This window comes from Thalia democratica, chromosome 4, assembly GCF_965202585.1.
Source record: "Thalia democratica chromosome 4, ktThaDemo2.hap1.1, whole genome shotgun sequence".
Lineage (NCBI taxonomy): Eukaryota > Metazoa > Chordata > Thaliacea > Salpida > Salpidae > Thalia > Thalia democratica.
This window is the reverse complement of record NC_139168.1, coordinates 33685404-33710188: the sequence shown is the minus strand read 5'-3', so window position 1 is coordinate 33710188 and position 24785 is coordinate 33685404. Positions and strand designations below refer to the sequence as shown.

Sequence of the window (24785 nt, the reverse complement as noted above, 5' to 3'; positions counted from 1 at the left end):
GTTTGGGTTAGGTTAGCTGGGTTATCACTTATAAGTTTTATTTAACCAAAGTAAAGTAAAGAGACAGTTTAGTCAACACCCATATTTTAGATTTAGACAACTTATATCAACATACATAAGTATGCAACAAATGCAGGTAGCAAAAACCACATAGTGGTCAAGTATAAATTGTTGTAAGTACTAATCTACACCCATTAGCATTTTTATTGACTTTAAATTGTTTTTTTTTTGTAGGTATAATGTTATTAAAAACATGTATAGTTTGTTATTATATTTTATTTGTCCTGAGCAAGACAATAAAATATATTTGTAGAGTATAACTCAATTATAGTTTATTGAACAAACGCTCAAAATATTTGGTCTCAGGACCTGGTGCACAGAGAACCTTTCAATTATCGGTTCGCACACCATGAGAATACTCAATTACATAACCAGAAGGTTTTTTCTTCAATAGAAAGTAGTTGCATACTGTTTTATTTTTCAATCAGTAAGTATGTACATTTGCAACTTTTTTTCATAAACTACTGTCTAAAGCAATTGAGGAAGAGAGTAATACAAAATAGGCTGTTAAGCCAACATAGAGCTTTTTGGTAACTAAAAAGTCTTATCAAATTTTGTACATAGTCGGATAGAATAGGATTTTTTTTATACCAGATTCTATGAAGTGCTGACAATGTTTTTGAAACTAAAAACTACCCAAAAATATTCAAAAAGTTTATTTCAAAATCAAGACCTGATTCAACTATATAAACGTAGTGTGGACTAATGGTGTAAGGCTCCTAATAATAGGTTTGAAAACCCTCTAGAGTTGAAGTTTTCAACATTAAAATCTAGTGGTCAACAAATATTCAAAAAATACTACTTAAAGTACCTACATGTTTACTGTTTATGGCAACTTATTTACCACTTCTCTAAAACATGGTATAGAGTTCCTAAAAATTAAAATAATGTTTTTAAAATTTTTGAATTTTAGATTTTTTTTTGAAATGTACAGGTTCTTTTAAGGTTGTTTAAGGGTATATTAATAGTAGTTTTTTAACTTAACAAGTAAAATAAAGTGCTCTAACACAAACAATTCTATGTAAAAAAAGTTCAATATTTTCAGACATGTTGTTAATCCTATAATCTAGTATAAGTTTGGTTTTTTATAGTTTTTACTTATGTATTGAAAATTTAACAACTGTTTGAGATTTACCTTAAAAAAGACTTATATTTGCTTTTTCAAATTATAGACCATAACCCAAAGCACTCTAACACAAACAATTCTTTATAGAAACAAGTCAAATTTTGCAGACATGTTGTTAAATATAGCATATGTTTGTTTTTTGGTGTTTTAAATTATGTATTATAAATTTTATGACAATTTGAAATTTACCTTAAAAAAACACCTATGTTTGTCCAGTCTGATTTTTCCCAGTGAAAAAATGATTATGGGTACATACATTGGGTGTCAAATAACTATGTCTATAGAAAATCCTAAACTGATTTTTTAAAGGCTAAAGCACAAACAATAAGGAGGCCAAAAACAAATTCACAAAACGAGTTTATTATTTTAAAGATTATGCAGGGTATGTTTTGAAGCCTATGTTTGTTTTTTTAATAAGTTTACTTCTATAACTTATATTTTTTTCTGTTAAAAACCTTACCACAGTTTAAAAAATGGCAACATTTTTTTATAAATAAGAGTTTAAGTATAAGTATTTTTGAAAGCCTTAAAAAAATAGTGAAGAATTTCAAGTATTTTTTTAACTAAAAAATAGTAGAAATTAGTTGCATTGAAACTTACAACAGTTGCCACAATTCAAACTACTCTGGATAACTCAATCTAATTTTAAACTCATTTGCAAAACTCCGGTAAGTTTGTATATTTTTTCCCCAATCTCAGGCTAGTTTTTGAACTTTAAACCTCTTTTTCTGAAAAAATGGTTTTTATTAATCCTTTCCTTATTCGTTTAGTAGTTTTTGTATTTAATTTGATAAACAGTAAGTAGTTTTTCTTTTTTTATTGGCTCACACTGTATATATTTCTCAAATTTCTTATAAATTCCTCCCAACTCAAGCTGGTTTTTTTATCTGAAAGAGTGACAACCTTGACTTACATAGGTTCTGAGATACTTGAAGCAGAAAATAAACTAAAACGTTTTTGAAAACATTGATACTGTTATATCCCGCTATGTATAACTCTTGGTTTGACTTTTGTTCACCCAAAAAGTAAATTTCTGCCAAACTCTCTTTTCAGCCCACTTTAGCTCTTCACTGGTATAAGTGACAATATTGTCTATATCAGGAGTTGGTAACTGCAGCTCTTAGTCCATATGTGGCCCACCAGCAAAAAATGTTTGGCATATTTAGAACTTCTAGCTTAGAAACAGTTTTCTAGTGCATTAGAACCAAGCTCTAGCTTTTTTATAAAAAAAGTTCCAAATATGCTTTTTTGGCTGCTGCTTCATTTATGTTTTTAAAGTTAAGAAATAGTTAAATTTAATTGTAATGTTTAAATTCTGTGACCTACCAAGAATTTTTTTTATATTGTGCCCAAAATAAATTATTTCCAAAGTAAAACTTCTTTCTCATAAAAGACTACCAACCCCTGATCTAAGTGATTGATTTTGTTGCGTTGTTATTTTAATTAATGTTAGCAGATTCAAAAGAGGATAAAAAAGATGAGAAAGTATTGATGAAACATATTTTTGTAGCTTACAGCTAAAACAAATTATCAAACTATTTGGTCCTTGAAACAGTATCAGTAATATTTTTTTTGTTGGTTATATGAATTTAAACTTTAAAACTTAATAGACTACTAAATTTAGTTATTGTCGGCATAAAAAGTTTTAGGTATAATTATTTTTACTTACCACATTTTTTCACAAACAAATAGCAATATTGATTATTTAACATTTTCCTCACCTATTTAACTTTTACTTACCTGTATGAAATAAAATTTATAAAAACACTTTTAGTTTCTTTCACTATTAAGATACATATAGTTATTTTTATTTGACCATCTATAGACTATTTTAGCATTATAAATACATAAAAATTTTGCAAAGCAGTAACTAAGTAATTCTAATTATCTTATTTAAAATAAACTTTTATGCGTTTTTCTGAATACAAATCACTAAAATTCTCAAGTAAATAAACTAAATATTAAGAAAAAATTAAATCATAATAACTGTGTAAAATAGTAACAACTTAATTCAAGAGTTTAAACAATTTTACGTTTGAGTAATATAAAAAACAAGGTTAATTGCTAATGAAATCAAATTATAAAAAGCTTTATTCAAAAAAAGAGCTTTTTTTACATGTCTTTACACTTAAAAGTAAGTTTTTGTTTAACTCCTTAACTGAATTTTTATTTTAATGACAATTAGTATGTTTTAACTTTATATGGTGTCTACAACTTTTTTAATAACTTAATTGTAATAGTTTTATTTTTAGGTATATGTAATTCTAAACTCTAATTAAACTTATTACGGCTTTTTAACTAAAATATAATAACTACTTAAATATGGTTGTTTGATAATAAACTTAAATCATAGTAGTAATCAGGTAATATATAGTTTATACATTATTGCATTTAAAGTCAGTAAGTGTGTTTTACTAAAGTTTGTGTAAAATAGTATTTAGCCTTGAAGTCTTATTACTAAGTTTAGCTGCCAAAGCAAAAGAATATAAATTACTTTGAAACATTTATTGTAATTTTAAAGCTTTAGTACTGAAGTATCGGAAGTAAAAAAGTGGCTAATAAATAGTTTATTTTGTTGATTTAAATGATAAACTTGTTTAAGCTTAAAAGTAACATATCGTTAAAATTGATACATTTTTAGAGTAGTCGGTTTAATAAAGTGAATAATATATATAAGTCTAGTCTTTAAGCTTAAAGTTGATACATGAAATTAATTTTCATCCAAAATCTATGGCTTAAATGTATTAAAAAATAAGTTTCTATTAAATTAGGAAGTTTTAATATTGAAATTTCAAAGTTCTTAATGTTATGATAAAGCTAAAAAAAATCTTGAAAAAGTTTATTATCTTAAAAGAATTACCATTGCGAATTGATGGCTCTCAAAGTTGCCTAAAGTTAGATTGTAAAGTATTTTACACTTTAAAAAATATCTCAGGTTAAAATAATTTGAGACTACAAGTTTTTAAAAGTATTATGGCATAAAACCTCAGAAAACGGAAGTTATCAAACACAGTTTTAATAATTTAAAGCTTTTAAAATTATAATTTTAGAATATTTCGATTATAGTTTTTGTTTGCCCATTTAGGGCTTAAAACTAATCTTTAAAGGCTCAATTACAATGTCTAACATTAAACTTAAATGTTCGGAAAACCACTAATAAAATTAGTTTGAACATACCTTTAATTGTTTTTAATATATTATTATAAGTATTTTGCTAGAGTAAATATATAATTGATCAACTCCAGAGTTTAAAAAGTATAGAAATGCATTGTATCAATTTTACAATCCTATAAATTTTAATCCATCTGTACTAAGATACACTAGCTATATTATAAACATTGACTATCAATTAGCTTTTTATGTTTAAATGGTTGTTAAAACTACTAAAATGTCCAAAACTTTATAAATATTATACTATTGGATGGAAAAAGCACATAATAACAGCAAGCACTTGGTAAACTAGTCCTCTAGCTTTAAATTAATATTGGTCATAAACCAAAATCTAAATGTATTAAATTAATTATTTTAATCATTGAAATATTTATTTATTATTATTTATTATGATAAGTTATTATTTAATTAAATTAAGATAGGATAAAAGCTTATGCAATAATATTTTGTATAATCTTTGTTGAGCAATACCATCTTTGTGTTTAAATACTTGTAGTTAAAAAAAGTTGTTATAATTTTGATAAGCCACAGTGAGAATGATCAGACTAACTTCGTATTAAGGCCATAGCATAGGTCCATTTTTTTTATTAAAGGCCAAATAAGGTACTATAAATTACTTTTTTTTAAACTTATAATTTTTTTATAAAATTTTTGGATAGAGACAGTTTAGTATAAAGTTCCTGATACACGCATATGGAAAAGTCAATTTTCTTAGAATCTTAGTAAATTTGCTGAAAATTTGTCTCCTTAATTTCCAAAGCAATTATCATAAAATTTTAAGAAAGTTATCCTTGCATTATAAGAAAGTATCATATTGTAACTATTAAAATATAAGCATTATTGAATTTACCATTTTTAAAACGTAATGTATTGAAAAAAACATATAATGCAATTTGAAAGTTACACTATAGTGTTGTAAATTGTTAAAGTAATATTTAAAATTTTTGGGAAGGATTGCTTAATAACTGTATGAGAAGATATATTTTTAATGCAGTTTTTTATTTATTTAGATGTTGTCCTCCTATTGAGGCCCATTGAGTTCTCCGTACTTTTTTACCTCAAAATTTGTTTGAATTTTTTTAAATGGTAAGATTCAACTAATAGCAAGATTAAAGATATTTAAAACTAGAGCAAATTAAAAAATCTTGACCTCCCATATGGCCCTAACTCAGGGTAATTATTTTGTATAAAGTTTTTCTATGAATTTAAAATTAGGTAAATATTGTCCAGAAACTACTCATCACAAATAGAAATATTTAGGTTTGTCAGTATAATTGCATTGTATTCATTTTTACCAATAGTTTTAAAATTAATGGAATCATTAGTTAAGTATCATTCACTGTAAGGAAGCATTTATTTGAAATGAGGAAATCATAATGCATCAATGATATTTGCTTACACCTGGACAATATTCCCTTCTTTGAGAAGCCCAAGTTTGATAGAAATTATATATATATAAATATATATATATAACACAAGTAAAATGACCAAAAAAATTTCTATCAAATATCTTAAACAGATTAGTTAATTATATTGACTTTTATCTTTGAGGCACCTAAAGTTAATTTTATACAATCTACAAACATAGTTATATAAAATTAATTTTGTTTTGCAGTCCATTCAATAAAATTTTTAACATTTTAACCTGTGTTTGAAACATCAAATTGTTTAGACAATTTTAGATTCAAAAGTTTACCTACAAACTGAGTAAGGTTGACTAGCTGACTGCTAGCTAGGTTATTAAAGTAATATTGTTGTGTTTTAGAAGTTTAAAAAATTAAAAGGTTACACTAAATATTTATTTTAATTTAAGTTATTTTGGCTATACCAACATTTCAAGCTCAGACTGAATTTAATTATTATTTTTTCACAAACCATTTCTAATTTTTGTATTTAGTTATTTAAAGAAATTTATGGTAATTGAAATCTGCACAATAAAGTGTAATAAAAAAGTACTGTGCACCCCAAAGTCCCACAAATATTTTAGATGCCTTTATTTTCCTAAACTCAAGAATGTCTAGTGTAAGTTTCAAAATTAACTCCGTTCACCCCTGTATGAGTTTTAAACACCCCAAAATAAGTTTTGTGCACACACTGTAAAGATAATTGATTTAGAGCAAGTACTGAAAGCCCTAAATTGTTAGATATTGTATATAAATATATATAATAATTGTTATAATCATTATAAAAATTGATTAAATTGTTCAAAATATTATGAAAATCATCCACTGTAATTTTCTTGTGCATTTTATTTTATATAAAAAATTAATTCTTCCTTAGTTTTTATGATATAATCAACACTTTTTTTTGTTAAATATACTGATCATAAAATATTTAAATCATAGTAAAATAATACATAAACATTTTTTATGTATGTAGTTAATTAAGATTTACTATAAAATTGTTAATTTTCTAATAAAAAATAGGGTTATTTATTGTTAAACTAAAGTTTTTTTTCTTCTAAATAGGTTATTTAATAGATAATAAATTTAATTCAATAACAGTTAGTAAAAGTGTATTAATTTTACAATAAAAACAGTTGTTGTTTTTTTTACTTAATGATATTAATAATAATTTTAGTTTGCAAATGTTTAACCTTTAGGTCAAATTTTGCATTTTTTTAAGAAAAAAAAGTAGGTACAATTTATAATTTTTATTCAAAGTTATAATTGTTCTATTATTTTTCTAAATGTTAAAAATACATTAAGTAAGACGGTTATTTAAAAAAATGTATACAGTTAATTGCATATTATTTGCTTTCAGAGCAAATAGAATCTTAACTTAACATGGCTGAAAAAAAAGAAATGACGTGGCAAGGTAACAAGTACCAGTGGGTGATTGACAGGGTGATACGAGACGAGGAGTGCAAGTACACAGTCCTGAGAGCCTTCAAGCAAAAAAGAGATGGCCAGGAGGTAGCACTGAAAGTTTACTTCACCAAAAGCTCCAGGGAACCCGCGCAACTGAAGATTCACAGACAGATTTTCATGCGCGAGCTCAACGTCTACAAGGAAGCAGATCATCCCAACATTTGCAAATATTTTGACCATGGCATCCACTTGGAAGCAAACTTCATATCAGTTGAGCTGGCAGGGTACAGCATTGTTGAACATCTGAAAGATTTCAGGCAACAGCGTTTGCTTGATGAGATAAAAGTTTTCTTTCAGCAGCTTCTGGATGTCTTGGTGTACCTCCACGGTAAAAATGTTGCTCACTGCGACATCAAACCAGACAACTTGCTCATTGGAAAGGATGGCAAGTTGAAGCTGGTTGATTTTTGCCTTGCAAAAAGAGTAAATCCCGATGTCATGATTCACTCCCTTGAAATATACGGCACCAGACCTTACATGGCACCTGAAATATTCCAAGTGTTGGAACATTTTCCAACGGAATGCGACATTTGGTCTGCTGGCGCAGTTCTTGTGCAACTTGTCACTGGGTTCAAGTGGGCCATACCTTTTCACGCGGACGCAAACTTCAAGAAGCTGATGAGAAGGGATGTTGAAGACGAACCTTGGAGCTTGATGCAGCCTGACATGCGAGAACTTGCCTTGAAAATGCTTAACCCTGAAGCTGAGTTCAGACCAACTGCCGAAGAGGCAAGAAATTGCAGCTGGTTGAAAGAATGAGTTAAGAAAAAAATATTTTAGACAAAAAAAACAAAAAAAGCATTCATTGAAAGTTTTATATGTATTTCACTGGCTCTATATTTACTCTGAAAACGTTTTCAACTTTTAATCATGTTCTACTCTAATCATAAAACTTAGATATAACATATAGTGCATATAGTGTGTAACACAAATTTATTAAAATTACATAGTAAATAGCTGTAGCTATGTAGCAAAATTTGTAAACAAGTAGGGTATTTATAAGTTTCCATCAGGAACTAAAACATTTTTAGTCTAAATACCTGTAAAAATTGGTGCTTTAGATTTTTTTTTTAAGTTTTTATATTTTTTTAATGTATAAGAAAACTTTGCTTTTTTTTTGTAAAATTAGAATATTGTTTAGAATTAAATTAGGCTTAAGTAAAATACTTATGCATTTATGAGGTACTAATATACAACCCTTTTTATGTTGGTTTGATAGTATAATAGTGATTTAGAAAATATTTTGAGTTAATGTTTTAATGAATTTAAGTAATAATGCTGAAGAATTTACCTATATCCAATTAAATTGGTGTTTATTTTACTTTGTGTTGCTAAGTATTTTTATAAGTTACAAAAAATATTAATGTATTTAGTAATTTTTAACCAAGCGATATAATCTTACTGCTTACTTATTGTTGAATATAGATGAATTAAAAGCCAAAACACATTTCCTAATTGACAATATGTAGTTAGTAAATTTATATTTTATTATAAGTTGTTATTTTGTTATGCAAATTATAATACATACATAATTGCTACTCACTCAGGCTATCACAAGCTTCTTCGAAAGTTGGCGTTGGTTTAAAAATTATTTAGTAAATTTTATTATTATAAGAGCACATACTATAAGAGAAATAAAGCAAAAAGACTTAACTTAAGTTAAACTACTTGTTTATATTTAAATTTCATTAGAAAAGTTTGTATTTTAACTGTGACAATCAGTTCATCTTTAAAATATTTTGAAATACTTTGTTATAACTAATTAAAATAAGATTTAAGCTTGATGAAAATAAGTTCGACAAAATTATTGTAATTCAAGTATTATATGTTTTGGTTTTAAGAAAACAATTAAAAAAGTTTGTAAAATAAATTTTTGAAAGAATAAATATATAATTCAAGTAAATCTAATATTATTAAAAAATTAAAAGATAACTTTATGAAAGTTTTGAATTATGTATAAGCTAAATAATGTGAAAGCTAATTTTTAGATTAATAACACTTGATACTAACATTCAATATATAAAAGAGATATATTTGTTTTAAGTTGAATTTCGTGATACTTTTTTTTGCATTTTAAAAAAGCTTATAAATTAACTTAATATTTTTGTTTTCTTCAAATGATGTAACAGAATCCCATGTTAATAGTTATAAGCATAACTGTAATTAGTTTATTTTTCTTGATAAATAATTTTAGTTAACTTTTACAAAGCTTTTAGGTTTAACTGTTTATAAATTCAATGATGAACAACTTTACTAAAATTTAAAATAGTATATCTTTAAAATCTAAATAACAAATTAAATATAGTAGAAGTTGTTTATATCCATTTTTAGATGATCTACTACATATTAAAAAGATATATAAACACCTTAAACGTCAAAACTCTTAATTATTGAGTATTTTGTCATAAGAGTAAATTTTTGCTTACGAATGTTTTTGTTTCAAATCGTGTTTATTTTTTCGTTGCTAAGCATTGTGTTTTGTTTTTCAAATGATTGCCGTTGACTTTTTGGGTTTTACTTAAGCTCTTAGTGTACTATAATGTTTTTTCAAACGTCAACCACAATATTAAAAATATTTTGATGGAAAACATGCAAGTTATTATCATTACACCAGCTTTTGCTGATAATTTTTTAGTAAAAGATCACACAACTTACTGCAAAGCTATAAAATGCGACAATCCTTCGTACAAATTTGTATCTTTTAAATTAGATCAGTCTTTTTGAAAAGTCTAGTTTTTTTCTAATAGTTTATAAAAAAGTTTTCACTTACAAAATTCATACGTATTTGAACTTGAAACTGTTTTTCCACTAAACTCCAAATGTGTCTGACACATCACAAGCAATTAAAAGGGTAACAAACTTTTACAGGAAAAATAAATAAGAAATGGACCTCGACAACCCGTACGACACCCCGGCGATGAAGGAGGTGCGCAACAGGAAGCGCGAAATCGAGGACAAGTTGGCGGAAGACCTGCGCAAGCGTGACGTCATAAAGGCGAACTTGGAGAAAGCGGACGTTTTAAAGGAGGGCATGGTGAGGACGCTGGACCAGTTCGTGGAGAGGCTGAAGAAGTTGGAGGACACGATAATACCGGTGCACCGGCAGACCAAGGACCTGCAGTGGCTGCAGGAGAACGTGGAGAGGACGAAGTTGGCGCTGGACGACGACATCCGCTACCACCAGGTGGCGCAGAAGGTTGGTAAACAGTTTTGTTTGTTTGTGCTTCAGTGTTAAAGCTTGTTTCAAATTTTCAGATTTTTTTTAAATCTCAAAGTAGAGACTAAAAGTAGTAAAACCTATTTTATTTAAGCAACAAGATTTTGATTGTTCTGTTAATTTATTTTCATAATACTTTTTTTTTTTTTGTATTTGTGTTATTATAGATTTTTTATTGTATATTTTTACTATAGATTATTAATTTTTAAGTTATTTAATTAGTTTTCAACTTTTGTTATGTTCTTTTGCCCTATTAGTTGTGTTTAGTTAACTTTTCGATTACTTTTTTTACTTTATAATTTTAATAATCTTATTTAATGTTAGATTTGTATTCTACTGATGATAACAGCTCAAAATATTTTGTTTACTGAGAATTATGTGTCTTGTTTTTTTATTTTTGTTATCATATTAAAATTTAATAAAAGGGAAACACATTTTAACCTTGTGTACAACAAATAAGGTTTAATTAAATAAAAAACTCTACAATCAGATTTTTTTTTCCTTCACTTTGGCCCGTAAATACAAATATATTTAGCTTCCTTTTTAATTAGATAAAAAACGTAAAAACAAATTCTCAGTATACTAAAAATTAGTTCTCTATTTTTTTCACTCATTGGATTAATCATCAAATGTTCACCTATCAATTATCTACTGGCAGCATTCTAGTTTGCAGTACTCACCGTTATAGTTGATGATTAATATTAAAGTATTATAGTTTAGCTGTAAAGTAAATCTAAGAGAGTAGCATTCATTTGTGCAAACCACACAGCTGTTTTATTAATTGTTTATAAGATCTATTCTTTTTGACTAAAAACAAACTTGAAAATTATGTTAAGTTCAGCTATTTTTGTTTTGACATTTATTTGTGTTTCTCTTTTATTGATATTTGATTTACGCTTGATTAAGCAATGTTAATATTTTTTTTTAATTAAAAAGCTTTATAAGCTTAAAACTGTCTATGTTTTATTTCTACTGTACCCATATTTAAAAGTAGAAGAAAATTGTAAAAATGTATATATTTGAATAAAAACATCGTTCTATTTCATAGATATACAAAATATTTTTAAACTTTTTATAATCTTACTATTAACTTGTTAAAATCAAATAAATACCTTCTTAATGACAGTTTAAACAATACACAATAATCACACAAGATAACACAAAATAAACTCAAGAAAATAAAGCAGCTTTGTAAGCTTAACGTTTGCATTTGTAACTTTACCATAAATTCATTTGATAAAAAACCCAATCGGACACGTAAAATAAAAAACTTTATTATTTAAAACTCGTATCGTACTGAAAACAACTCTTTTCACACACAGGTGCAGCCCATCATCAACAAGCCGATATCGAGCAACATACCGCAGTACATCGGCAGCATGAAGAAGCTGCAGCAGGCCGCCCGCTTCTTCTCCGCCAACAAGCCGGGCAGCCTGGAGCTCAAGACGGTCACCCAGCTGTTCGACAGGGGCAACGAGACGCTGGAGCACGACTTCAAAGTGTGCCTGAACCGCCACACCAGGCCGTGCGCCGCCGCCGCGCTGCTCGACCTGTCCAAGACGGACATCGGGGAGCTGGGAACGAGCGAGTTTGTTCCGGACAAGGCGGTGAGGAGCCTGTCGGAGATCGCCAGGTGGCTGACCAGCGTGGACAGGAACACGCAGTACATAACCGGGTACTCGAACGCGCGCCGCAAGCACGTCATGGACTCCTTGGCGACGGTGTACGACCACGCCAAGAGTCTGTCCTCCGACTCCCTCAAGAAGACCTTCACCTTGGCCGCCACGCCCAAAAAGTCCGCCAAGTCGGCCAAGCTGCGCAAGATGAGCACCCTGATGACAAAGAAGGAAGCGTCGGCGGGCAAGAGCCTGACGGTGCCGCTGGACGCCGCGGAAGAGCTAGAAATACGGCCGTTCACCAGCATGACGTTGCTGGTGCTCAAGCTGCTGTACTGCGAGCACAAGCTGATGCAGATGATAATCCCCGCCAACTTCCACCAGCAGGTGTTCATCGACACGATACATGGCCCCCTCAACAAGATCGAGACGGCCTTCAACAAGTTCATTGATTACACGAGGGCGTGCAACGAGAGGAAGGACCACGCTGCCGTGGTGAACGTGTTCCCGGTGGCCAACTTTCTGCACGGCAAGCAGCAGGGATTCAAGAACATTTTGAGGGAGGCGGACGAGCACAACAAGCGAAGGATAAGCAGGTTCTTACAACATTTGATAAAAAAACTAAGATATATATATTATCAAATTTTGAGAGCTTAAATAGTCGAAGTATTATTTCTAAAAAGTTAACTCCCAATAGCCGTTTTCTTTAATGATTTAAGTAATGTATTAAAGTTATGTGATAATACTTACAGATGTTAACATTTCTATGTAAGTCATTTAGTCTAAAAGTAAGTCGTTTTCTATAATAAGTACGTTTGCTGACTTAGAGAATTTTGTTCTACTGTTAGTTGTCAAATTAATTTCTTGCAGGTTGCTGAGGCAGCTGCACGTGTGCGGCAAGGAAGTGCTGATGGAGTTCATCGACAGCGTCAAGAGCGACCCGGACTCGCACATGCCCAAGGACGGCACCGTGCACGAGCTGACCAGCAACACGATGATGTTCGTGCTGCAACTTTCGTCCAACATGCAGGTTAAAGAAAAGCTCCTCGTGTTTGTGATTCAATCAATCACAATTTAGTTGTTCAAGATTTTTATGAAAAAAATCCTTGTGTTCAAAATTATTTTTACAATGAAAAATCTTAAACGAATTCAAGTATAAACATAAACACAAGCATCTAATATAAAAATTGATGTAAAAGAAAATGAGTAACAATTCAATTGTTCTACGCAGGTGGCAGGCAGGATGCTCGCGTCCCTGACCAGCCCAGACCCGAGCAGCAACGACTTGGAGCTGGCGAAGTACCTGGTCAACGTTTTGAGCTCCTTGAACGCCAACCTGACCAACAAGACGAAGGCGTACGAGGACGACGGGCTGAAGCAGGTGTTCGTTTTGAACAACTACCACTTCATCTACAGCAAGCTGAAGGACCTGTTGGCGCTGCTGAGGCGGGCCAACCCGGAGATCGACAGCGTTTACGCGGGCAGGATCGAGTCGGCCAAGGCGGGCTTCATGCAAAAGTGGCTGGACGTGTCGATGGTGTTGAAGCAGGACGAGCACTTTGTGCTGGGGCAGGTGCAGCAGGGAAAACTGAAGGACAAGGAGAGGAAGGCGGTGAAGGACAAGTTCAGCAACTTCAACCAGGACTTCGAGCTGCTCGTCAGAAAGCAGCAGAGGTGGTCGGTGCCCGATCAGGAGAACAGGGAGGAGTTGCGGAGGGAGGTGAAGGAGGCTCTGCGCGGTCCGTACGATCAGATGTACAAGAAGTACAGGATGGTGCCGTTCGCCACCAACATCACCAAGTACCTAAAGTTCACCGCCGACGACGTTGACGCGGAAGTCGACAAGCTGTTCTCGCAGTCAAGCTCCTAGATTACACGCTAAAACTCGAATGGATATTATTTAGTTTTTTGAATGATTTGAATTTATTTTTTCAATGCTTTACTGTTAGTGAAGTTCAAGTCTAGCTTTTATTGCATTGCAAATTGTTTGTAGTATAAAACACATTTTTCTTATAAAATTAGCCGACAATCTAAGTTTAAACACTGAATGAACGTAAAGTTTATGCAAATAGATCGTTTACACAGCTTTTGGTTATTACTTAATATTTTGATAAGTAATAACAGCTTATGTTGTTTGTTTAATATAAAAACTTAATATGAGATTTTGAAATAGTACAACATAAGTTTAAGTTTAGACTTATTTCGTTTGTATTTAACTTGAAACGTAGACTTGTTTTAAATAATTAAAAAATATTTTTATTATATACTTTTCTACAACTTTTCTTAGTAGTTTTTTTGAAAGTCTTAGAAAGTGTTTACTGAATACATACGCATATTCCTCTTCAAAAACTTGTTTAAAATGGTAACAAAAGGTTTTGTAAAAAGATAAAATTGTAAAATTTAATATAAATGAGTATTTTTTCTAATTTTAGGTATGAATATAAGTTACTTAGTATATGTCAGACATTTTGTTAGTAAACTTTGTTTTAAACATAGCAGACAAGCCCTTTAGTTCTGTTTATTTAACATTTTGAATGGAATTTTCAACAATTCATTTTTTATAGTGTTTATTTAGTGCAATATAGATTTAAGTTCATACTTTCATTTTTATCTCAATCAGTTATTACTTACGTCAAAAAATTATATCTTTTATTTTGATTATGATAAGAATGCGTCATACTTTCGTAACTGTGCTAATAATAATTTGATATTAGTTTTTAAACAAAAGTATAAAAGTTTCAACTAAAAGTCTATTTTATTGCTTTTCATTAATAATTTCACTGCAATTTATTATGTGTTAAAAAATGCAGCGCTCAAATAAAAAGTATGATAATTAACAGCTTATTTTGCGTTAGAAAAATATAACTAAAGTGATGACTTTGGATGCAATAACAAACGTAATTATAATCACCAGAAAACAAGATTGCCCACATAACTACGAAATTGTGAGTTTTATCAAATTTTAAAACATAAGTGTCATTTGTGGTATAACGTCCTGCTTGTTTTTCAGATCGACAAGACTCCCAATGGTGACGACGCGGATCTTTACAAGGACAAGTTTTTCAGGGGCAAAGTTCGAAGGTACCTGTGCTACACGCGCGATACGAACCCTCAGGTTTGCTTTTGAGGTGCTGTCATTTTCAAACGCGAGTTTTATGCAATTCTTAAAATTTTTCAAAATATAATATTTTGAACGCATAAATATAAAAGAGCCAGTTGTCTATGAAAACTTTAAATAAAGTTATAGTTTTGTACAGTCAGTTACGATAAGCTTAGTCTTGTTCTTTAAAGTTAAACAGTTTATACAGTCACATTATCAGTAATGTGTCCAGTAAATGAAATGCCAACTAATCATCAATAAATGACGCTGGGCATGCTACGCACCTATTCACTTGTAAAAAGTTCTGCAAGCAAAGTGTTCAATCAAACAGGACACGGTGATAACCGACATGGTCCTGATGCAGCTGAAGGAGCAGCCTCCAAGCAGCTTCACCGGAGTGGAGGTCACCAACGACACGTGCGAGCAAGCGCTGTACAAGGAGCTGTTGTGTTTGAAGCAGGTGCACAGGAAGCACACGGAGATCGCCGTCACGGAAATAATGCTGTGCAAGGACGACTCGTACAAGGGCAAGATGTTCACCGTCATCGGGTGAGAATTTAAGGAGTATAAATGAAGATAAAGTAATGATTTTTTTTATACAGACAGTTTATAATCCTTTTTTTTGTGTAATTGTTTGTTAAGCTAGATTTTTGAAGTTAAATGCATTAAAATTGTTTTAACTCTACTCAAGTAACGACATCATTAAGACTGTAAGATAAGTCATAACGACGTATGTAAGATCAGTTTATTAGGCTAAATTAAATCTACAACAAATTAAGATACAACAGTAGATTTTATAAAATACTTATAGTATACATCTGAGTTGTTTTTTAGTGTACTTAGTTTATTAAGCTAGTTGTTAAGTAGTTTTTATACATTACAAAATCTGCTTTTTAAAATCAAACTTATTATCTAATTACTTTTTTTGTTAAAATATATATGGTGTAATGATTAGTAACTTTAAATATTATTATTTATAGTTTTAATAACTAATTAAGACAAAGCTTTCCAAAAGTACTTTAATATAAAGTAGCCTTATAACAATTTAGAAATATTACATTTAATTTAAGTTTAAGAAAACAGATTATATCTAAAATTCATAAAATTAACGTCAATTATATAGAATAATTAAAAAACATTCTCCAAAGAAGTTTAAATGTTATTTAATGATATACCTAAAAATACTTAAAACTTTGTTATATTTTGTAAAAAAAGTTCCTTTTGTTGTACACAAGACAAATAAGTTTTTTAAATTCTCTATGGTTACTTGTGGATTTTCTTTTCTTCTGAAAGTAAGCTACAATCAGTAGTTTTGTTAAAAAGTTAAAATAAAATTAAGGTAGTTGAAATGATTAGCACACTTATAAAATATTTAGGAAAGTTTTTGTATACAAAATTTTGTTGTGTTAAAACAGATTCCCGCACAATTATCCATGTGTTTAATTTACTTTGATTATACTGTTTTCATTTAAACCTTGTATAATCAAGTATCTACTTAAAGTTTATATACCAATTTCCTTTAAAATACAGTTATAATGAAAATTACCTTACAGCAGGGATGTTTTAGTTTACTTAACTCAATTGTCGATTCAACTTAAATTTTTTTTTTATAACTTACAAATACTTTATCACTACCAGGACTAATTTCTTCAATTTTCAATTCTAATTTTCAATTGAATTTGTTATTCAAATGTCACTACAGTAATCTTGTGGTTAATAAAATATTAAAAGTTGCAATTAAGTTGTCAATTTTAGTGAAGATTCAAGATTAGAACTTGTTAATATAAAAAACTAGAAATCTATAAAATAAACAATATACTGATAAATGTGCGCTTATCTGCTTTAAATAAACAAAAAAAATTGTATAGCAACACTGTATATAAAGTTATAAATTGTTAAACTAAATAAAGTAATTGTTTAATTTTGTAAATCAAGTATTAGTAATTAGTCGTGTTTTTCTAGTAATCTAAATTGTTATATTTCAGTATTCTGTATTTTGATAACTATTTATATTTTATAAGCTTTGTTTAAGTATTTAGAAATTAATTTTATTGCAACTAAAGGTTAATTAGATCCGTAAATTTTTCCACGTCCCGAAGATTAACAGAGTTGCCACTTTACCTGGAAAAACCTGGAATTTGACAATTTAGGCAAAATAACCTGGAAAAACCTGGAATTTGACAATTTAGGCAAAATAACCTGGAAAAACCTTGAATTTGAGAAATTTTGAAAAAAACCTGGAATTTTGAACAAAAATCACTAAAAAAAACCTGGAATTTTAACAATTTTCACATGCTCAGTAGTAAAATTTTATTTGACTCAAAAAATCTATCATATAAATAAAAAGTTTTTGTCATCATCAAAATTTTTTTTTATTAAAAAACATATTTAAAGTAGCTTTACAGTATCTTTTCAACGTTTTTATACTACTTAACACAGTTTCTTACCTTAGACTTAACTTTAAACTGAAAATAGACCCAAAAATGTGTACTTTTAAAAACCTGGAAGAAATTTAGAAAACCTGGAAAATTTTTTGAAAAAATAAGTGGCAACCCTGGATTAATAAAAAATCGACTGATAGAACTGCTAAATAAAAAAAAGTATTTAATTAATACTAAATATAAACTTAATTACTGTTTAAAGATTTTACCTCTTTAATTTTTCTTTTTGATTGCTTGCTTTTTTACTAGTTTTTTATTTAAATTTATACGCAAAAAAAAATGTTTGTAAATATTTATATATAAATACTTATCTCTACCAAGGAAGCTCGAAGTTTTATTTGTTTACAGTATTTCATACGACATGTATAAATATTTTTATGATAATAATCTTAAGGTTAAAATTAAAAATAACGAAATTTTGTTATTTAAGTTATTATTTTTTATTGGTAATAAATATTTTTATAACTTAAAAATTAAAACAGAATTCTTGGAATAAGTATTAAAGGTTTGAATTAAGCTACGTATGCTAATTAGAAAGTGAAAATCGCGTATTAAAAACTTGCATTTTTTCAAAGTGTACAGATAATTTAAAAAAGATAAGAAGTTACAACTACCATAAAATAAAATTTTAAGCTTAAAAATGTTGATTTTGTTTATTTGTTAGGACAACAACTTTTTAAGTGTTTTACATCAGAATTAGTCATGTGGCTATAAAAAGCTTTTAATACTAATAAGTACTTTAGATAATTTTTTATAATGTTTTTACTTTTTATAAATGTATCTGGTACTTGGTCGGTTAACATGACCATAAAATATTTAGTATTTATTCGATATAAAACCTAGTCCAAAACAAGCTATTTATACTTACATTATAGACGTTTTACAACCATTAATTAGTGTTTATATATTTTTATTTATAGGCAAATATAGTTTAACAAACACAAAAAAACACCTTTTTGTTTAAGTTTCTTACGTTTATCTTTAATGTTATGTCGAGTAAGAATTAATTTTAAAATTATTAAGTAAATCTTTTTTTTTTGCACAGAATGTAAGTAGAATTCTAAATTCAGCAGTTTTTACAGAAGTTTTCATTTCAAAAAAACGATATTTTTCCACAGTGAAGCGAACAACATCAAAATAGCGTACAAGACTTCTGAAATTCACACGAAAAAGCAGCTGAGGCCAGCGCCCGCCATCCCAGCGAGAGTGCAGAATGAAGTTCCTCTGCAAAAACCGCCCACACTGCCGCAAAGAAAACCGAAGTCTTGTTAGTTTCACTTAATGTTACAGCAATTGAATTAGTTATTTTACATAAATGTAAGTTTTTTTTAATAAGAAAAATGTACAAATACGAAAAGAAGTTTAGGGTTTGAAGATTTTTGATGTTTTTTTTTCAAATAAATGTCTATTTATTTATTAAACCTATTTAGCTAACTAATAACAAAATACAAGTTTTTATTATAGTTTTTTTTTTAAATCAGTGAATGAAAATATTACAAATTCTTATAGTTGTTTCCTTACATAAACCACAGTCTCAGTTTTTTATTTTCTTATGTTATAAAATGAAGATAGTTGGTTTTGAAGAATTTGATTTATCCTATAAATTTACAAATTTTAATTTTTACCTGACGCTTAAAATTATTTCAGTAATATTGTTTTAAGTTTATTATAAATTTATAGAAAGTAGAATATTTTATTTTCAATCAAGTTATGATATTGAACATACGTTTAAAACTTAAAAATTAAAACTTTTTACTAGTACTTCGTACATTACATTACACAATTACAAAATTTTACTAAGTACTTTTATATTTATTTTAAAAAGTATTTATTAATTTAGTACAGAAAAGCATCAAATAGGTTGGTAATAATCTGAACTTTGAACACAGAGCAACACAAAAGAAGTTTTATTAAATAATCTATTCAAGTTGTCGATATAATTGTTCTTTCACTTTAATTATCTCTTGAATTAGTAATATTTTTTTTAAACTAATACTAAATTATCACAAAAAGTAGTTTTTTAAAACTTACTTTAAGCGTACCATACTAAAATAATAAAAGCTAGTTAATTTTGTTATCCTTTAAGAGTCGATGAATCTTCAACTGTATAAGTCATACTTTGTATTTTGCTTTTTAATTGTTCCGACTGCTCACGTATAACTGCTGTTTTGTTTTACTTTTCACTTCAAACTTTAGTTTTGTGACAGTTAGATTTTTCCTTAGTCGAATTTATTCTTTAAACTTCTGAAGTAAACATATTAAAATCGATTTTTACATAAATATTAAACCAAGTTACATTCTTCTCTCATGGGAAAGATGTGCGTTGTTTGTGTGGTTGACATTTAATTTCTATAAATGTTTTTCGATGAATCTAATGCAGACAAAACATGCGTTTAACTTTTTTTAATTTATAATTATTTTGCCCAACAACATGAATGTATTCGAACAGGAGTTTTTGTTATGTAAGTTCAGCTTAATTGATGATATTTCAGGAAAATGTGTATCATTTTTTGTAAATATCAGATCTTTTTTGTTTTACATAGTACGAGCGTATAAATATGACAATACTAAAACGAAGTAGCTTTGAAAGGTAGCAAAGTGTCTAAATTTAATAACTATCAAACTAAACTATTCGTAATGATTTTATTCAATATTAACATTTGAGTAGAATTCTACTTATATCTTGATAATAAATATTTTGAAATATTTTTGTAATATAAGTATTATACAAGAAAATTTTACTTTTAAATTCTACTAGTTTTTATGTGAATTTTTTTTCTATGTCTTATTTGTTTCTAAAAACAAGACTTATTTCACACAATCATTTCAATTAGTTAAAACAAAAAAATTCAATTTATTCTGAAACATCTAGTAAGTTTGACTTCTTCATTAAACATATCTAATCTATTTTTATTAAAGTTATTTTTTAAGGTTTAGAAGGAATTCCATTCAAACTGAACGACCGTCTACTCAGTTCAGACAGTTCCAAGGATGAAAATGTGAGTTACATTGTTATTATGTTGTTGGATTATGAGCTTCGAATGTTAAAAGATGGAATTATATATCTGTTGTTTTTTGTTTGTACCATAAAATATGTCTAAAAATATCTTCATTTTTCTACCATTTTGTAGACATTAAGATCATTAAAACTAATATAAAATTATTCAAAATATGTTCTTAGTTAAGAAATTTACAAAGTTGTTATTGCTCATTAAAATACTATAAGTATTATTATGATAGTGTTGTTTATGTTTTTTTGACACGTCTTTGTTCTGGAGATCATCTTGACAAGTTTTATTATAAAATAACATATTAGATTTGTTGATATGTATTTTTTGCATAAAGTTACTTTAATAGTAGTTATTCGAACTTTTTAAAGCTCATTATAATTACAACATGAATTTGCTTTTTTAACATTGTTGTAATATTAGCAGTAAAAAAGTTAGAAATAGTACTATTGAAGTATTGTTTTTAACTCTGGAGATATTTTTATATCAAAACAGTTTTATTACTTTCTATTTTATTTGCAGTTGTTAAGAAATGAGCAATGCCTATATTTGTTAGTTTTTATAAAACTAACGTTGTTTCTTTAGTTCTATAGCAAATAGTTTATCAATTATTAAGAAATTGAGTTTAAATTAAAAATATTTTTGTATTATAAACCTAAAAACTATTCATATAAAAACTACTTGAACTGCTGCATATTTTCAAGAAATTTCTATAAATACGATATTCTTGTTTTTTAATAGTACTAATACTCAAAAATTGAAATCAATGAATTAGTTTATTAAGTAAATATGCTTTATGTTTCTGAATAACTCGTAATGATCAAAACTGCTTAACTTTTAAAGACAAATTTACTTTATTAAGTAAATGATAAAACTTAAGCTGTTCGATACAATATGAAGCAATTTGTTGCTCTAAAATCTTTTGTAATCTTTACAATAAAATATTGGTCTAAAGCTTAAAATTGCTACAAATAATATTATAAGCTATATGTTCATTAGATCTTATATGTTTATCGTTGAAGTATTTTGATAAATGTTACACACAAAACCAACTTAAGAATCATCAAATTAGAACGAACAAATGTGAGCAGCGTTTTAAAATCAAGTAAGTGTCAGATTATCATTCAACTAGTTTTATAATTCTTTTTAGATGGACGTCAACAGAATATTGTGCAAAACTGAAGCTGAGTTGATTGATTTAACTTCCTACGATTTCAGTAGAGAGAAGAGTCTGCTTGCATCTTAATGTGACGTCATAATTGTCTCGATCATATTCTGTTGGGTTTCGTGTTGTCATCTGCATGTTTCAAGTTTCATAAATATGTCTAGTTTTCTTTTAAGCTAATTTCTTATAAATTGTACAATGCCTTTAAATTTTCACCTTTATAGAGTCTTACAAATGTTGAGGTTTTGTAACAATTCAAAAATATACGCCTATCATTCGGTAATTATGTATTTGTTTTTGAAAATAATAATGTTATAATTTATTTATATGTTAATTGAGAAATAGCATTATTTTGTTTTCTGCTAAAAATACTAATATATTTCTTGCTTAAAGGTGTTTTGAAAAGCCTTAGTTTTTATTAAAAAGTAAGTACTATAGTTTTTTTTTACCTTTATTTATTTTGTTGTATTTTCAAATGCAAATTTCTTCAGCCAATTTAATTATTTTCCATGTGAACTTTCTTCTTAAATATTTTTTGATGAACAAAATTTTGTTTTGTTGATTTAGTCAATAAAGTTATATCAAGCTTTTAGTTTATTTTGTTTAAACCAGATTCTAAAAATTTCGACAAGTTATCTTTATTTTTTTTCAATCATATTGTGGTATTTAATTTAAAAAATTAGTAGCAACATATGAAACACATAAAGGAAAATTTTGTTCTTATTTTTGTAAAAAGCCTTTTTTATATGCTAATAAAGAACAATGAAACTTTTGTTTTTTCAAAATATTTAACAACTTAAGTAAAAATTAGCTTCGATTTTTAAAATTAGTTAATTTATTTTTCGATTTTAATCGTTTTGTCAGATTTAATTTTGTTTTTTGTAAAACGTGCATACTTTTCAAAATACAAAACTTGCATTTGTTTCTCCAGCTAGACTAATTGCTTTGTGACGACTTATGCAAAAAAAACTTTAACTTTAAATGTTTAGAAACATGTTGTTGTTAGACTTTTTATTTCAAGTTTTTGAACTTATATTTCACAAAAAATTTAAATGAAGTTTTGAAGCGAATTTTGATTGAAGTATGTTGCGGTGTTTATTATTTAATAGAAAACATCTGTCTGTTTTAAAACATCATTTTCTACTTGCATTAGTTTCAACTGAGTTGTATCGTACTTTGTATGTGTTTAAAATTTTTAAGGTGTGTAATTTTAACCATACTCAAAAAAAAAAAAAAATTTCATAAATACGAAACTATATTTGAGTGGTTTAATGCTTATATTTCGAATATTTATAAAGCCTAATTACATTTTTGTTTATTGTTTTATGGGTGTATTATAAGTTTATATTTTTAAATTTGTCTAGAAATGCACAATAGTATACATAAAAAGTTTTACTTTCAAGAGAGTTTAGTGAGTTGTATTTTGTATTACTTTATACTTTTATATTTGAAGTCATTTATCTGATTATTCTTAGTCTTTATGGTTACTAGTTCTTATAAAAATAATTTAGTCTTTTTATAGTTAAATATATGCTTAGCAACTACTATGAGATTTGTCTTACTGCGCACAGAAGTTAAGTGATAAAAAGTTTTTTAATTACGTATATAAATCATGTGACTATAAAAAAAGATAATACTTTTTAGTACTTTATCATATTTTTCATTAATTTAGATAAATGATTTATATAAAAGTAGTTTTCACCAATTAGTATTTTACAGTAGACTACCGCTTAAGTACGCTTTTTTTTTTGGTACGCACCCTGCCTTAAGTACGCACTTATTCAGAAAAACAAAAAAATAATTTACTTTTTCTTTACTTAAAAATCAAATTAAAGAACTAGTTTTGAAAAATCTACCTTCTGGACAAATACAGCATTTAAAAGATTTAGTGTCACTGTGAGTTGCTTGATGTTGAACTAATGAACATTGTAGAGCATATTTTAATAACTATGTTAACGAAACTAAAAAAATAAAATAAAAGTTTTAAAAATACAATTCAATCTACATTGTTAACTGTGCCGTTATATGTACAATTTATTTATCAAAATAAAGGGTGTTACATTTGAACTTTTAAGAAATTCCTGTTTTTTGCCTAAATTTTCAATCATCAAGTTTTTCCAGATTATTTTATGTTTCCAGGTAGAATGGCTAATCTCAGGGTTGCCACTCGTTTTTTCAAAAAATTTTCCAGGTTTTCCAAATTTCTTCCAGGTTTTTAAAAGTACACATTTTTGGGTCTATTTTTAGTTTTAAGCTTATTTCTATATAAGAAACTGTGTTTAATAGTATAAAAACATACTGTAAAGTTACTTCAAATGTGTTTTTTAATCAAAAAATTTTGATGATGACAAAAAAAAATTTATTTATATGATAGATTTTTTGTGTCAGATCAAAATTTTACTACTGAAAATGTTAAAATTATTAAAAATTCCAGGTTTTTTCATCAAAATATCTCAAATTCCAGGTTATTTTGCCTAAATTGTCAAGGTAAAGTGGCAACTCTGTATATAGAAAACTGTATTAAATAGTATAAAAACATTGAAAAGATACTGTGAAGTTACTTTAATTGTGTTTTTTAATAAATTTTTTTTGATGATGACAAAAAATTTTTATTTATATGATAGGTTTTTTGTGCCAAACCGAAATTTTACTACTGATAATGTTAAAGTTATTAAAAATTCAAGGTTTTTAGGTATTATGATCAAATTTCCAGGTTTTTCCATGTTTTTTTCAACATTTCTCAAATTCCAGGTAAAGTGGCAACCCTGTAACCTGCTGAGTTAGCCTGAGACTTTCACAACCTTTAAAATAGGGTGAGTAATCCTGAGTAGTCTAAGTGGCCTGAGATTGTGACAGTCCTGTTATTGAATGTTAATAAACTAAATACTTATGTAGTGGTTGCAGAAAAGTGAAAAGAATAATGATATGTAAGCTGTAATGCTACAAAAAAATAATTCTAAATGACAAAGTTAAAAAAAACCTACAAAAAATACAACATAGTTAAGTCATAA

At 27.9% G+C, this 24785-nt stretch overlaps 3 protein-coding genes across 3 annotated transcripts; all 3 read left to right on the top strand.

The window, feature by feature from the left end:
• The first annotated feature begins 7126 nt into the window (after positions 1 to 7126).
• Positions 7127 to 9052, top strand: LOC145834070 (uncharacterized). The gene has a single exon (XM_082941404.1). The coding sequence runs from the start codon at positions 7144 to 7146 to the stop codon at positions 7984 to 7986; it is 843 nt and encodes a 280-aa protein (XP_082797530.1). The 5' UTR covers positions 7127 to 7143; the 3' UTR covers positions 7987 to 9052.
• Positions 9053 to 10100: 1048 nt separating this feature from the next.
• On the top strand, positions 10101 to 14549 carry LOC145835263 (exocyst complex component 7-like). The gene is made up of 4 exons (XM_082942834.1): positions 10101 to 10423; positions 11767 to 12656; positions 12931 to 13090; positions 13292 to 14549. Exons 1-4 carry the CDS (start codon positions 10112 to 10114, stop codon positions 13928 to 13930), a joined length of 2001 nt encoding a protein of 666 aa, XP_082798960.1. The 5' UTR covers positions 10101 to 10111; the 3' UTR covers positions 13931 to 14549.
• A 341-nt stretch (positions 14550 to 14890) lies between these two features.
• Positions 14891 to 23138, top strand: LOC145834418 (multivesicular body subunit 12B-like). The gene is made up of 6 exons (XM_082941843.1): positions 14891 to 15005; positions 15071 to 15175; positions 15492 to 15709; positions 18720 to 18868; positions 20533 to 20600; positions 21760 to 23138. Exons 1-6 carry the CDS (start codon positions 14934 to 14936, stop codon positions 21853 to 21855), a joined length of 708 nt encoding a protein of 235 aa, XP_082797969.1. The 5' UTR covers positions 14891 to 14933; the 3' UTR covers positions 21856 to 23138.
• Positions 23139 to 24785: the final 1647 nt, after the last annotated feature.

What these genes read in the sequence shown, in the direction of transcription:
- LOC145834418 (XM_082941843.1), top strand. Translation starts at nt 14,934, where the DNA reads ATGACTTTGGATGCAATAACAAACGTAATTATAATCACCAGAAAACAA. An exon ending in CGCGCGATACGAACCCTCAG is followed by an intron (nt 15,176 to 15,491) that starts GTTTGCTTTTGA and finishes TCAATCAAACAG; the next exon opens with GACACGGTGATAACCGACAT. An exon ending in GCAAAGAAAACCGAAGTCTT is followed by an intron (nt 18,869 to 20,532) that starts GTTAGTTTCACT and finishes TTATTTTTTAAG; the next exon opens with GTTTAGAAGGAATTCCATTC.
- LOC145834070 (XM_082941404.1), top strand. Translation starts at nt 7,144, where the DNA reads ATGGCTGAAAAAAAAGAAATGACGTGGCAAGGTAACAAGTACCAGTGG.
- LOC145835263 (XM_082942834.1), top strand. Translation starts at nt 10,112, where the DNA reads ATGGACCTCGACAACCCGTACGACACCCCGGCGATGAAGGAGGTGCGC. An exon ending in ACCACCAGGTGGCGCAGAAG is followed by an intron (nt 10,424 to 11,766) that starts GTTGGTAAACAG and finishes TTTCACACACAG; the next exon opens with GTGCAGCCCATCATCAACAA. An exon ending in AACTTTCGTCCAACATGCAG is followed by an intron (nt 13,091 to 13,291) that starts GTTAAAGAAAAG and finishes TGTTCTACGCAG; the next exon opens with GTGGCAGGCAGGATGCTCGC.